Consider the following 16,378-nt stretch of genomic DNA (forward strand, 5'->3'; position numbering starts at 1 on the left):
AGAACGGCAGTTTTTTTAATTTTTTGTTCCTCATTTGATTTCCTCTTTAACTGCCTCTATTTAGCATTATTTAAATCCAGGGGATCACCATCAAGATTTTTTATATCAAAACAGACCTCACCTCAAATAATACACTAAAGCATTCTAATGATAGTAATGTAAACCTTTTTACGTGTAAAAATATTTGGCTGTACACATGAATTGTGGACTTCGTTTTTGCTTACTTTGATTTGGACACAAATCAACAGATATCGCAGATATCCTGTGTATGCAAAAGTATGGTTACCCTAGTCAAATTGCATGTTTCAAAGAATCTCTTAAGTGAAAAGAAGTTAACACAACCTCTGCTGGGTACAAACTTAGACATGACATATTTCTCCACATTTTAATGCACATTTGCTATTTGCTGAAGTGAACAGTTAAAAAAAAACATAAATGTGGCATGTTCAAAAGTTTGGGCACTCCATATACAACTGTATATAGTACATGGAGACATTTCTACCCCAAAATTTTGGGGCTCACATTGAAACTTACATAAGCTTGATATGTGTATTCCTATCTAAATTTCCCATTTTTTCCTGCAAAGAAGTTATCTAATGTAATTTTATTCTTCACTAAAGTTCTTTCAGTTACTCTGAAAGTATCCTGAATTACAATGTGTATTTATTATTAATGCCTTTAGTTTTTCTTAAAAGTTTTCTTTTTCGTCCTTCAGTCGGACAGCAGTGCAGACAGAGCTCCCATTGGTTACAGATGTAACTTCTGTGTGGAGATCCATCCCACTCTGCGAGCCATCTGCAACCACCTTCGGAAACATGTCCAATATGGAGAAGTCAAGGAAGGACATGTGAAGGTCAGTTGATTACTTTTGGTTTGAATTCCTTTCATTTGAGGTTTCAATGAAGCATCGTGTCAAGGAGTGAGAAGCGTAAGCTGTGACACAAATAACCGGTTGCTAAATTTCAGCATATTGCCAACATTAAGTATTCAATTCAATTCAATTTATTTTTATATAGCCCCTTTCACAAGGTTAGCCCAAGGTGCTTAAGAATGCAAGTAACCATACATTTTGTGAATACAGAACAGAAGACTAGAAGACAACGGAGGAGAGGAACCAAAAACTCCTTAGTAAAGAGAAAAAAAACCCTCTAGGGGTCCAAGGTCAACTGGCTGCCCAACCCCTTTGGGCATGCTAACATTATATAATTTTAATCCATCCATCCATCATGTCTTCAGTAATAGCTCTTCAGTCTGGATTTGAATACTGAGATTGACTCGGCATCCTGAATATCGGGTGGGAGACTGTTCCATAAGCTAGGGGCCCTGTAACTAAAGGCTTTTATCGCCAACTGTTTTTTTATTAATGCGTGGAATATGAAGAAGACCTGCATTCTGTGATCTAAGCAGGCGACTTGGATGGTATACATTAATAAGTTCCATTAGATAGACAGGTGCCTGACCTCTGAGAGCCTTGTAAGTAAGTAGAAGGATTTTGAAGTCAGCCCTGTACCTGACAGGAAGCCAGTGAAGAGAGGTTATATGGTCATTCTTTCTGCTCCTAGTAACAATTCTAGCTGCTGCATTCTGAATTCGCTGTAAGGTGTTGAAAGAGTGGTGGGCGCTCCCTGATAGTAGGGCATTACAGTAGTCTAACCTGCTGTATACAAGCAAATCTATTAATTTCTCTGTGTCTTGAGTGGAGAGAAACTGCCTTAGTTTTGCAATATTTCTTCATTGGAGGAAGCATGTTTTCGATACTGTTTTAACATGAGAGTTAAATGAGAGCATTGTGTCTAATATAACGCCTTGGTTATGTGCTGAGTCTTTGAGGCAAATTTATAAATTCTCTGAGTTAAGTGGTAAGTTATAGTAGTCCTATCGGTATTGTTGCCTCCTAACAGCAGAACCTCAGTTTTATCAAAGTTGAGCAACAAAACGTTTTCACACATCCAAGTCTTTACTTAATCAATTAACTAAAGTAATAATAGAAGAGTTGTCGTTAGGTGTAAGCGAAATGTATATTTGAGTGTCATCAGCATATGAATGAAAGTTAGTTATGTTTTTGTATTATCCTACCGAGCAGCAGCATGTAGAGAGAGAACAATATTGGTCCCAGCACTGATCCCTGTGGTACCCCAAATTGAACTGGTGACATTGATGAAGCAGTACAATTATTAGATATTTGAATATAATGAAAACGATTGGTTAAGTATGAAGTAAACCACTTAAGGACGGTTCCACATAAGCTAACCTCAATCTCAAGCCTGTGTTACAAAACAGAGTGGTCAGCTGTGTCAAAGGCAGCACTAAGATCTAGAAGTACAAGCACTGTTGCATTCCCATGTCAGTAGCTAACAGAATATCATTTATAACTCTTGTTAATGCAATTTCAGTGCTGTGGTCTGGGCAGAAACCAGACTGGAATTTTTCAAGTATATTATTTGAGTCCAGATACGATTGAAGTTGGGCCACAACTATTCTCTCAAGGATTTTAGATAGAAATGGGACGTTTGAGACCGGCCTGTAGTTGTTAAGAACTTGTGGATCCAAATTTGGCTTATTAAGGAGCGGCCTAACAACCGCTACCTTAAATTGGTCAGGTACAGCGCCTGATGCAAGGGAGATGTTCATCATACTAATTATAGGTACTACCAGAACTTCGAGGGAATCTTTGACTAGCTGAGTGAGGATGGGATCTAGCGGACAGGTGGTTGACTTTGTTTAAATAATTTCTTGAGTTCTTTTTCATTAACTAATTGAAAAACACTAAAGAGGTGCACATATTGTTTCTGTACCAGACTTCTTTGCGGCTTATTTGATTGTGTTTGAAGTCTGATGGTGTTAATTTTATTGTTAATGAAGTTCATGAAATTGTCACTACTAAAGTTACATGGTGCTATAGAATCGGTCTTATTTGTTAGATTAGTTATTGCCTTAAATAGGTAGCGAGAGTTATTTTTATCTCTTTCTCTAAGTTCAGTGTAGTAAGCTGAACGAGCTCTATATAGGGCTTTCTTATATTGTTGCAGGCTATCAGTCCCTGCCGACTTGAATACTTGGAAACCAGTAGACCTCCATTTGCGTTCTAGTTTGCGGCACTCCTGTTTAAGGGATCGTGTGTGATCATTATACCATGGAGAGTGTCTAGTGGTTTTGACGACCTTAGTCTTTAACGGGGCAATTTCATCAAGGGCCTGTCTAACCACTGTATTATAGTTATGTGTAATTTCTTGAACATTATTACTGGAGATGAAGCTAGCATTGTCCATCATGTTCATGAAATTTAATGAAGTACCCCTGTTGATGTGTCATGTTGTAATAGTCTTCTCCTTTGCAGCTATCAAGGGCAGTCGAATCTCAAAAGTATTTAAAGAGTGGTCATAAAAAGAGTTATTGATGGGATGGACTATCAGCTCTGTGAGTGATAATTAAGTCTAGTGTATGATTGTATATGTGTGTTGGTCCTGTTAATGCCGTCTACAACCTACAGAGTCAAGGAAAGATTAAATATTTACTGAAGGTGTCTGTCTGTATGTCCATATGTATGTTAATGTCACCTAATATTACAACTTTGTCTAAATTAATAACTAAATCAGAGAGCAGTTCTCCAAATTCAGCAATAAACAATGCATATGGTCCTGGGGGTCTGTACACGAAAAGAATGTATGTAGATGATTCGGGTGCTATTTAAGAAGCATTGCTTCAAATGTGTGAAAGTCATTAATAGTTTTTAATTCAATTCTCAGAGACTCACTGAAGATGGCTGCTAGGCGCTGCCACCTAAAGCAGAGAACCTGTTGCTGAGTCGGATTGGTGACTGATGTGCAAGGGGTCTAGACCCCTATCTGACCGTGACCCAGGGCTTACTCTCTGCAGTCTGCATAGTTAATCGGCAATGGCATAGTTAATCGAAAACACAAAGTAAAACTTTATATAAAGATTGTTAGTTGTAATATTATAGATATATTATGGAATGTTTGTAATTCAGTAGTAGCAGTAGTGGCGTGCACGGTCCTTCTCACTCTGACGTCGCTTTAACATAACAACCAAAAGACAGCATCTCCTTCAGCCGTGACCCTGGTCACCACAGTAGACCATTCCAATATTGTATTGTCCTTTTATTATATTGAGCTGATTAACTTCTGACAAACTTTTAAACACAAGCAATTTTTAGAATGCCAATATAAATGGGGAGAAAAAAAAATACTGTATTTGTTTAGAGCAAATTAGTGGGATGGCTGTAAACTAGATTTTTTTCTGTGTTTTTTCAATTACCTAATCGTGTAGCGCTGTATACCAGAGCTGATGTTAATTGGCTTCTGTCCTGTATTATTTTTCTTGCAATTTCTGTATTATTTGCATTGATATCCTAGTGGATGCAACGTAAGCAGAATTTCTTATTTTTTCAAGTTGCACTTGGAACAGATTTGGAACATTAAAGTTTTGAAATTCAATTAACTGCTTTTCTCTGGGTATTGTGTAACTGACTAGATTATTGGGAGATTGCTTCTTTAAAATACCATGAATTCCAAGACTCTCTCAATCCAACAGCTAAAAAAATCTATGTTTAAAACCTGTCTCCTGTGTTTAAAGGTAGCTGCATTAGAAATCATAATGTTGTTATCAATTAGTTTAACATTGCCAGTTCAGCTACAATACATCAGCATTACTGGTACTTTAAAACTATCTCTTAAAAAGAGATCCATAAACTTATACCAGTTGGCAGTAAAACAAAATATACCTTTTTTGACACTTTTCGGTAAATTTATCACCCAAGTTCCAATATTATTTTTAGTTTTAAATTGTAGCACCCGATGACAGTTGAAGTCAAGATTGCTGGTGCACAATTGATCAGTGACAGGTAACAGGTGACAGTGAAAACATACGCTTTAATCTCCCTGGTCTGTTTTATCTGTGCATCCCTGAACTTGCCAAGTATCTACAAGGATGCAGTGATGTCACTCTTCCAGCTGGTACTCTTACTGGACACAGCAGAGCTTGCTACATGTCAGGTGACAACAGACTCTCATACATGGCTGTCTAGGACAAGAGTGTTCAAAGGTTTTACCACCACTGTGTAGTGGAGGGATTTGTAATCGAAAAGCAGAATTATTAACAAGTGTTTTTTCACCTCCATTCTGTAAAGCCCTGCCACATCACCAGCATTCTTTAGAGAAGGTTGATGGTCACATACCTATCTGCCCAGCCCATTTCACAGAATGACTGTTAATGATATTTCCTTGGATTTGTTATGGAAGGGATTCTAATAACTCTAAATGTACAGGAGAGGACCCGTTTCACCTGTCAGTGATGTCCAATATTCACATTGGTAATGTTTATTAGTCTTTTTGCACGAGCATATCCATTGCACAGGAGATTAGGTAGAGAAGAGAGATACAGCTGAATTAAGAAGGACATTGTAAATGAGGCCAGATTGAGCAAGGCCAGAGTGGAATCTACACAGGACATTTATGTCTCTATTTAGAATTGACAAGAACCCCCTTTGCCTAGGTTTAGAGATCTGACAAGATCAAGCTACAAGGCGGTATTACTGCTTTTGGGTTGAGATCCACTCATATAGTAAATTAGTGAATGAAGTCTCTGAATGCAAAAGTCATGGTCTTAGCAGTTTGGGGACAATAACTTGTGAATTGAAAGGAATGGATGTTGGAATGGAATGTGTTGACATTGGTGTTACTTTTGATACATTACTGTTCTTAAAGTGTAGGTAGTATAGTGCTGTGAGGTGTACTTACTGTCAACAAGAACAAGAAACTAAACTTTGCAATAATGGCCCCTAACACGATTATGCAACCACACCATAAAATGTGTGTGTCCTTTCATGGTTTCTCCTTTACACACAAGCCCTAGCATTTACAAAGTAGCCATGAAACATAAACAACACTACGTTTTCTTATATAGTGCTACTTTAAAGTTTGTGACCCCTACTATAGTTCTTTATATTTTCCTATATAGATCCTTGTTTAATCAAAACTAACACTTTTCTAAAAGAAACTTTTTGTATCCACATAATCTACGTATTGTTTTGACAAATAGGTGCATGCAGTAGAAAAAGAAATAGGTAAATAAGAATTGCTGCATGTGCAAAATTAAAGTCAGTCAACAAAGTTAGTATATCCAGGTGCTAAAATAATTGGGTACCAAGTTAACCAATCAAAGAGCCAATCACCAGGACAAAGTTTAGGACACCCTCTACTATTTATAGGTAAGAGATGTAATCAAATTGGTCTTCCCCATACAGGTTTTTAAATTCCCCATATAGGATTGGAAAAAAAAAATGGAAAAAAGTTTAAGACCCTACCTAGATGTGGACATCCTTCAAAATGATCCCACATAGCAACAAGAAAACTTACAGGATATCCAAAGAACCCCAGGTCTCTCTTGCTGCAGCTGGTTTCTGATGTCCATGTTTATACATCAACAATACGACACAAGCTGAATAGCAACGGTATTCATGGGAGGATAGCCAGGAAAATATGTATGTGTGTTTGTTATTTGGGTTATCTTCATTAAGTATTGAAGTTCAGATAAAAGATTATTTAAGATAATTTGTCTAAAACATATGAAAGATGAAGGGTTCACATACAAGCAGCACTTTAAAAGGATTTGTCCTGCTGTACATGTTGAAGCACCAACTTGGTAATAAGTTAGGAAATCACTGCATTACATACAAGTAGCTCTAAGCTGTCATGATTTTAAATAGATTTATGAGTCTTCTGTGGTTCCTTGCTGTGTTCAAGCTGTTCCTCATTTGGTGACCCTAGGTCATGACCTGATGCAGTTAAATCACTAATAGTGATAAATAGGAATTCCTATAATGTTCTTGGTTCACAAACAACACTGATGTGGTGTTTACTGAAGGAAGAGTGAACTCATAAGGCCATATTTTGATTCCAGAGATTAATGTCTTAGATTTGTTACCATTGCAATATTTACTGCAAGAAAATGGTTATATCTGTCATGTGTCTGAAACATCAGATTCTCTGGTTTATTCTTCAAAATGTAATATTTCATTGTGATAACTATTTGTATCTATAAATATTCAGCCCTGTATTTTTGCAGAATAAATCTCTTTATTGTCACTCAGAGAAAAAGGAACGTATGCTATTTAAGGATCATATTTTGTTTTTAGTCCCCTTGCGATTGCATGATGCCCCAGTAATAGGTACAGTAAACGTTGTAGTTCTGTTTTGGTACTAGCAACCATGTGGGCCAAGATTGACCAGAAGCCTAATGTAACCTAATGTTTTTTTTACTTTTTCCAGATTTGCATTAACATCTTAAGGTTCTTAGGATATGTTTATGTATTGTTCTTTTCTGTACAGGACTGTTTTTTGCAGAATCTTTTGTTATGGTAGGCAATATCACAACCTTAGCGAACTATTAGAAGAAACATGCTTTAAACTTTTTGCAGTTTTCTTCTTATTTCTATTGGATTACTTATTTTTAGAAAATAATTTGGTGAGTAAGCAAATTTGTATACCTTTAATATTATGAAGTGTTAAAGTACTTAAAATGACGTGCTTTATTGATTGTTGTATATTTCAAATATTTTAGTAACTTTATTAACTTGAAAAAAATGGTTCACTTAAATCTGGTAAAGTAGGAGATTTCCTAAGAATTATTTCAGCTGTTTGTGAGTTAAGTTATACATATTTGGTATTAAGAAAGATTGATAACATATAGGGCTTTTAGGAAACAGTAGAAGTCTGTTTATTGCAGCAGAGGCCTTGGATGATAAGCAGAGAGTTTCATTACAAAATCTCATAAGCAATGGGTACTTCGTCACATTTCAACATTAGTATTCCAGAGAGGTTGCCAAGTACTTGGCTAAAAGACAGCCCCAAAGATTCAGTGTTTCATCTCAAAAAGATGGCCAGACCAAGGCTTGTTCCTGCAAGCCCAGGAGCCAGCAATGTTGATTGATTGCAGAAAACAGTGCATAACATCTGTGATGAGTTGTTCCAAGGAGGAAATAAAAATGAGGTTTGGAATACCTGGAAGGAAAATCTATGTTCACTCAAGTATGCAAGTATGAAAGCTGTGATCTGTTGATCTGAAATAAAAATATTTAGATGACAATCCTGTAATACATTAACACTTTCAACCTTTGAATAGAATTAATAGTACCATGCCCCCAAGAAAAGGCCCAACGATGCATGCCTGCATATGTGCAAACCATACTAGTGCATTTAGAAAGTGCTGTGTAAGATGGTTTTCCAAAACAAAAAGTTAAAAGTATACAGTTTGCTATTTCTTTGCATAGGGAACCACTTAATGCTTAAGGCAGTTAATGTATTTCCTCTTTGAAGATCAGGAGGAAGAGTAATGTGTACATCGCTGTGGGTACAGAGGAAGTTAGGATTGCATAGGTCTTTGTAAGATTAAGGTCTGGATAGTCAGACCTTTCCAGTTAAAGTTAAATGTCTTAGTATTTACCAAACTACTGTATTCATCTTATGCAACCTTCGTATAACACAACCCAATGGAAATTGAAAGCTACCAAACCATTTTATTCTAGACACTTATATTTCAAAATTGTTTTTTTAAGTAGATGCTCAGATCTAAAAGTATACACATCCATAGAATGTATTGAGAAAATAAGTCAAAACTATTTCTCATTTACAGTCAACCAGTTTATCTTTGTGATCATTACACTTACATGAATGATAAGCACAATAAACTGCATTTTTTTGTGTGTAATTCCTTGAATACATTTGATCAAATTATAACAGAAACTTTTTTCTTTGTTCAACACAGTTAATTCAAGATGCCTGTTCTCGCCTTTTCCTTCGGTGTTCTGAGTTGATTTTTTTCTTGGATTTAATCCAGATATTGATTTAGCCAGTCTAAGATTTTCCACATTTTTCCTCATGTTGAACTTCTTGGTTGAATTGGCTATATGATTTGTGTTATTGTCAAGCTGCATGGTGAAGGAGTAACCAATAATTAAATAATCCAATAAAATTCAGAATTCATTGTTGACATAATTAAAAAAGACAAGTGAGCCAGTTCTAGAGGTGACCATGAATGCCCAGGCCATGATGCTACCTCCATCATGTTTTACAGTTGAAGTGTTTTTTTAACATCTGTTTTTTTAATTCTTTAAATTTGAACCTTTCCATGATTTTGATAAAATGTATCTAGGTCTCATAGTTTCTATCCATAAAACTTTGTTTCAAATCTCCTCTGTCTCATATCTGTAGTTTCTAACAAGTTTGAAGCATTGGAGGAAGTAATTTCAAGGACATGGCCATCTCTGGAACTGGCTCAGTTACTGTTAATGATCACATGACTGTAAACAGTTTTGTCTTTGTCCCAATACTCCTGGAGGGCACTATATGCGTTTAAGGGAAAATAATAAGGCCACTGAGCCTATTGTCATATCAAACATTAAATTCCTCAGCATTGTTACAGTTTTTATGCACATAGCATGCTGCCACTGTCACTTTCTTTAGGAAAGTGTTTTCTTGGATAACCAATTGAAGTGTTATCCACATTCGCTTGCTTTTTATAGTGCTGCGGATTCACATCCTTTGGTGCAAGAATAGAAACTATTTTAATATAGTTTAGAAAGGTCAAATTGTTGAGGGTTTTAAGTAAGAGATTCTGAAATCAAATACACTTATTAAAATAAAAGACAAAACAAATTTAGCACCAAATAATTATTTGTCTTGTCTTTCAGCAGGAAGTAGGAGAAATGCTGGTCACTCCTTCGGAGGAAGGTGTGGCCAATGGTGGCCTAGTGGAAGCAGAAATGGCAGAAGTAGAGCCTGTGGACGGAGGCTCAGCTGACACCAGCGCTGTTGCAGAGACAAGAGAGCTGGAAAAGGGAGCTGAAGAAACCACAGAGATAAAGGAACGGCCTGCAGGAGGTCATGCGTGCACGCAGTGTGACCGTGTTTTCATGTCCATGCAGGGCCTCCGCTCCCATGAGAGGAGCCACTCGGCCTTGGCCATGTTCACTAGAGAAGACAAGTACAGCTGCCAATACTGCCAGTTTGTGTCAGCCTTCAGGCACAAGTAAGAACAGCCAAGACTGAGCAGGGTTTGCATCTAATTACACCCTAATTCAAAGGGAAGTTGTATTACATTTAAGCAGGTTCATGTAATACATTTCTTGCAATTCCATGCTTTTTACCTACTTTTTTGTAATTTTAAGGATTATCATTATAAAAGTGTTTGAAGCAGTCACACTGGCTTGGCTTGACATAGTGTGTGATTGCAAGAAACCTTTCATTTAATTATCTGTCGCAGCTTCCTTCTGTTTTCTATGGTGGCTGTACTGTATGTTACACTTTTATTCAAGAGGGTTAGGATGTACTGGAAGACTGAACTCTTTGAGGTTATGATAACACATTCATAAGGTACCCTTTTATTTTCCTCAGCCCCACAGCATAATACAGATAGAGCTGCACATCTCTTTGAGTCGTTTTAAACATTACTTTGATTTTGAATTGCTAAATTTTGGAAATAATAAGTTTACTATTTATATAGCTTACAATAGCTATATAAATACATTGCTATTCAAATAAACAAGGATTGTCTCTGTTTATGGTTGCTTATAAACAACCTTTTTGTTGCTCCATTATTTCAATATCTGTGCCTCGGTATGTCTTCACTGCAGAAAGCTGATATCAAAATAGATTTTTCTGATGTCTTGAATTTCCTGTGTGTTTTTCCTTCTTATTGACATCTGATACTTGCTATGTCCCCTCAGCCTGGATCGACACGTGCAGTCTCACCATGGACACCACAAGCCCTTTCGTTGCAAGTTCTGTTCATTCAAATCTGCCTACATGAGTCGCCTGAAAAATCACTTACATAAATCTCATGCAGGTAAGCACATCTGCAGCTAACATGTTCTTCCTGCACTCTGTAGCTAATTGTCTTCTTGTAATAGACTGGGCAAATGTTTTTTTTTCTAAACTAATTATATAATGATGTGTTCCTGCTTAACTTAGACATTGCATGTCTTTAAAAGCTATAAAAACAGGTTTCAATAGTTAATAACCGCTTTTTATGCACGAAAAACAGGTGATTTTTCTTCCTCGTGATCAGCTTAGAATCTTTGTGTATGCTATACGTTTTTTACTTCTTTAAACGTTAAACATTTAAAATACATGAATTTTATAAAGACAACACACGTTTCAAACAGAAAAGGTCTCAGTCTGTTCTCTTCCTGTTATGTATGACAGATCAGCAGGTCTTTTTTTCCCAATCAGAGGCTCAGAAAATAGTGTTCTGCCCACTGCGCTCCGTCAGAGAGGAAGGTGGCACCAAGAGAGGGAGGAGGCACTGAGCTCAGTCTTACACAATGGCCGTTCTACAGAGCGGGGTGCGAATGACACCAATTGCGTCTGCATTCATAACTTGTTTAAAATGAAACGACGTAAATCATTTTCTTTGACTTCTACGTTCCTTAATTATCATTAAGCACAGCTTTCTCACCAATTAGACTACTTTTTGATACCATCTTTAGACAAAGCAGGAACTTATTGTACTTTCTAATGACATTACATTACAGATTGCAGATTTTAATCATCTTTAATTTTGTTATATGTTTTAGAAAAGTTTAATCTGTACAAACATCACAAAACTATTTGCAGTTGTATTTCTGAATGTTATGTTAAACTTAGTTCATTGTTTTAAATACATCTAATTAAGAAAGTTAGGTGTTAGCATAAACTATTAGTAATCAATAATATTCAATTTAGCGCTGTAATACATTTTCATTGTTCAAATATACATTAAATCTGACTATAAGAAAATAAGTTAAATACAAAATTAAAGAAAAAATAGGGTAAAATATAATTCAAAACATTTTGCTAACAATGTTAAAATAAAATGTATTAACTAAGGAATAGGGTGGCACAGTTGTTTGTATGCTTTTTGTATGTTTTATTTTTCATAAATACAACAATAGTACCAGATGTCTCAGTGGCTTTCAAAATTAAATTATGCATGCAAACCTCTGAACTAGAAAGATAACTAAGATATCCATCCATTCCTAATGGTGGCAAAGTAGTGAGCATTGCTATCTTCCAGCACTGGGGCCCTCTGTTCTATTCCTGCCTTCCTGTGTGTATGGAGTTTGCATGTCCTCTCTGGGTTCCGTGTTTTTTTTCCATATGTGTGATATATGCAAAAAAAAAAATAGAAAATGGATGGAACTAAAGGCACTGTGTAACTATACACAGTGATAGAAACCCACTATGAAATGGCAGCATCTCACTAAGAATAAATTATTTTATAGTGCTGGCTTAAGGAAACAGCCTTTCCACCTATCTTGCACATCAGTATCCATAACTAGTTAGTTATTTAAACAAATTGCCTCTAAATATAAACATTTTATGATCTCTTGATCAGCATCAGCTATGTTTACCCATTCCTTCAATTTATGTGCATCCAACACACAGTTCAATGCTAGCAACTACAAAAACAAATCTAAATTACAATCCTCGTTTCAGTATCTGTGTAAACGTTCAGTCTGTTAACTTTATCATCTTCCTCTGCAGTCTATAACATCTCCTGTCAATTTGTCAAAAGTATGCCTAACCCTATTAGGAAGTGTTCTTGTTATAAGTGTATTCCTCAGCTTTCTCAAAATTATCTTTTTCCTACCTACATCTCTAGTCTTACATCCTGCAATAACTCAGCCTACACTTAAATCCTAAAAAACTGCTTGTATTAATTAGTTTAAATCACAAATATTATATGTAAATACCAGCCATGTATCACTCAGCATTGTGGAACATCGCACTAAAGGGAACTAGAAAAACCAAGAAAGGCTTTTTTTCTAGAATTATTAAATGCACATCCTGTTCACTGGGGTAATTAAATTAAATCCACACTGAGTAATCTCCAATATATTCAGAATTTGGTAGCCAGAATCCTGATCGGGATGCATAACGCCTCTTTTCAAGTCCTTACACTGGCTTCCTATCAGGTTTTGAGTCAACTTCCCAGAGCTCTCTGGATTTGTATCCCCAGTGATATCAGAGTCACCTACCCTAAATGCATTTAAATCTAACCTCAAAACCTTTCTTTTCAGAAGACTTATTGTCTGTATCTGCTTGCTTCATTTTCTATTTTTGGTAGAACTTCTAACTGCTTGTCTTTCTTATATGTATTTACTTTGTAATCTGTGGTCCTTATAACTGTTTTTACACCTACTGTATTACTTTGAGATGCCACAAGTTTCTATATAAAATAAAGTTTTTTATTATTGTTATAGAGAAACATGATCAGATTTTCCTTAGTTCAGATCTAAAGTATACTAGTTTGTCACTCTTCTCACACCCTCTTTGCTAAATGGCTTTGCATCCTAATCTGATCAGTCTCTGTACTTTCTTTATCCTTCTAGATTTATAATTATTCTGAAAATCTTGCAGCAACTCTTCAACAAAATATACACTTATCTCAACCTGACAACCTGACAGTGCTACCAACATTGAATAAAAAAATCTTCAGATTTCTATATTTATGTCTTTATTTAGTGGTTTCATTAGTGACAAAGGCTAAACATTCTTGGAAAAATGTATTTTATGTTTTGCGAATAACCAACTTGCTTTAACAAAATATATTTACAAATCCTTTCGCCTCTACCTGAATGCCCAACTGTCTGAGAAGCCCTCCATGAAACCATGTTTGCTATTAATTCATATAAGGCTCTCTGACAGAATTGCTGTTTTTTATGCATGCTAATTTTCTTCTCACTCTTTGCCAAATCTATTTCATATTTGCATGTTCTTTTGTATATCTTTTGTAAATGAAAGCTGTAGGACGAGAAACAAAACTATATTTTGTGACAAAATATTTTTTTGTATATTTGTATATAGAAACATACACCTGTCTGTGATTTTGTCACATTTTGTGACTTTGTGAGTGTTCCTGCATCCCTCTTCTGCAGTATGTCTAGTCATGGCTTTTTTCTGTTTGCTCACCTGCAAACACCTGCTCCATTTCTAAAACTTTTTGCCTTTTTGTATTTTTAACATCTCTAGCACTTTAACGTCCTAAATTTTCATTTGCCTTAATTTGTTGACTGAATTTTAGCTTTAGCCTTAAAAAGCTTAAGTTTTCAATATGTTTTGTTTCTTGTCCTACAGCTTTTATTATTAATCACTGAATTATTGTACTTGACATGACTTCTTTCATTCACCCTTTCCTGAATGTCTGTGATAAGCAAGGATAGTGCTGTCTCTGGTGCGATCTTTTGCAGCTGAAATTTCACTGTTTTAAACTAATAAACAATTAGCTTGCTCATAAATCTAATCATTTATTCTACATAAACACAGCGTAATTGCTCTCTGAAAATACTCTTTTTCTTGTTCATTTTGGAGACCTTGTTCAAAACTGATTTGAGATGTCAGAAAGGATTTATTTTCTCTGTATTTTTGTTGCAGAAAAAGTGTGCATTTTCTACATTGCTTTGTTTGTCAAGATTTTAACTTTATATTTAGGTTTAGATTTCAACAATAAAACGAACACTAATTACTAGGCGTAAATACTGATATTTTGCTCCCTCTCACCACAAAAATATATTTGTATTGTAGCTGGGATTAACTTTTTTTCATACATGTCTCCTCCTACTGCGATTCGGACCCAGAGCAGTTAAAGATGGTGACAAGCTAGGCACCCAGAGGGCGGGGGCGTCTTCCCGCCTCCATAACTAAAAAGCCAAATAGGAGTGGCTTAAGCAACATTCACAGTCGAGTCGTGTAGCTGACAGTTTGAGGTAGCCTGTCATGTAAATTTCTCTTTGTTGCTGATAGGTTAAGATAATTAATGTCTACTACTGCCATTCGAGGCTAAACTCATGAATCAAATCAAGTTCAAGTTTATCGTCATTATACTCATATACAGGTATATGGTATAACGAAATGCTACTTAACTAGCTCTGAGAGCAGTACAAAAAAACAATACAATTGTATGAGAAAAAGACAGAAAAAACAGGCAATGTGCAAAACAACAACAGGTAACAGGTAATGTGCAAAACAACATCAGATGTGCAAAATCATACATCAACAGAATGAAATAAAGGATAGAAAATTATGGGGAGTAAGCTTCTTGACATGTGAGGTAGAGGTGGATTTCAATGTGTGTTTAAGATTTGATAAAAGAGAGAATGCACTGTGAGGGTTCAGATCATAGGTGAGAGAGGCTAGGAGTTTAATAGTTAGATAGTGCGGGGGTAAAAACCCCTTGTAGTCTTGTAGTCTAGGCCTGAATGCTCCGGTACCGCTTTCCAGAGGGTAGAGGATCATACAGTCTGTCGATGGGGTGTGTGAGGTCTTTGATGATGCTTAGAGATTTCCTCAAGCACCATCTGTCATAAATGACCTGGAGGGATGAGAGAGCAACCCCAGTGATGGACTGGGCAGTTTTCACCACCCGCTGTAGGGCTTTGCGGTCAGAAATACTGCAGTTGCCATACCACACTGTGATGCAACCTGTCAGTATGCTTTCTGTAGTGCATCTGTAAAAGTTAGTGAGGATCTGGGGAGATATCTTAGCCTTCTTCAACCGTCTTAGGAAGTAGCGCTTTGAGAAGCCACCTTTAGAGCCACTATATAAAATAGTTTATTATTATTATTATTATTATTATTATTATTATTATTATTATTACAGGCACTGTTGCGCTTTCTTAGTCAGACAAGTGGCATTGAGAGACCATGTGAGGTCCTCTGTGAATGGACGCCAAGGAATTTAAAGTTAGTGACCCTTCTGACTACTGACTTGTTGAAAATGACTATGAATACACCTGCCAGTTGATTGGCGCAGGCTCTGAGGACGCGACTGGGTATGCCGTCGGGTCCTGCAGCCTTGCGCGTGTTCACTTTTAGCAGAGATCTCCTCACCTTATCTGCAGACAGTGAGAACACCTGCTCAGCTGCGGAGGGTGCAGCTCTGTTGGCTGGTTCTGTGTTGATGGCTTCAAACCAAGCATAGAAGGTGTTGAGCTCATTAGATGGGGATGCATCATGGGCAGATGCACAGATGTTCTTCCTTTTGTAGTCTGTGAGGGCCTGTACACCTTGCCGCATGCGCCTTGGGTCACTAATGGTGAAGTGTTCCTCTAATTCCTGTTTGAATGTGTTTTTTGCATGTTCAATACCATTCTTTAGATTGATCCTGGCTGACTTTAGTTCTGATTTATTGCCCGATTTGAATGCTGCATCCCTTGCTTTGATTAGGATGCAAACCTCACTGTTCATCCATGGTTTTTGGTTAGGAAAAGTTCTGTTTTCTTTTGTGAGTGTAACATCATCAGCACATTTCGTGATGTACCTAGTGACTGATAATACATATTCCTGTATGTCTGGTGTCTGAGGCAGTTTCGTGAAACAGCCAA

General features: G+C 36.5%; 1 protein-coding gene across 3 annotated transcripts in view; it reads left to right on the top strand.

The window, feature by feature from the left end:
• Window positions 1–16,378, top strand: part of znf462 (zinc finger protein 462) — a 96,733-nt gene that overhangs the window by 41,245 nt on the left and 39,110 nt on the right. For 2 of the 3 annotated variants that reach the window (XM_015337355.2, XM_015337362.2), the window contains exons 4-6: window positions 716–853; window positions 9,707–10,044; window positions 10,742–10,860. In XM_015337355.2, the coding sequence (XP_015192841.2) occupies window positions 716–853; window positions 9,707–10,044; window positions 10,742–10,860 (595 nt within the window). The remainder of the gene's footprint in view (window positions 1–715; window positions 854–9,706; window positions 10,045–10,741; window positions 10,861–16,378) is intronic. The other variant, XM_006627049.3, reaches the window with a different exon arrangement.

This window comes from Lepisosteus oculatus, chromosome 3 (genome assembly GCF_040954835.1).
Source record: "Lepisosteus oculatus isolate fLepOcu1 chromosome 3, fLepOcu1.hap2, whole genome shotgun sequence".
Classification (NCBI taxonomy): Eukaryota; Metazoa; Chordata; class Actinopteri; order Semionotiformes; family Lepisosteidae; genus Lepisosteus; species Lepisosteus oculatus.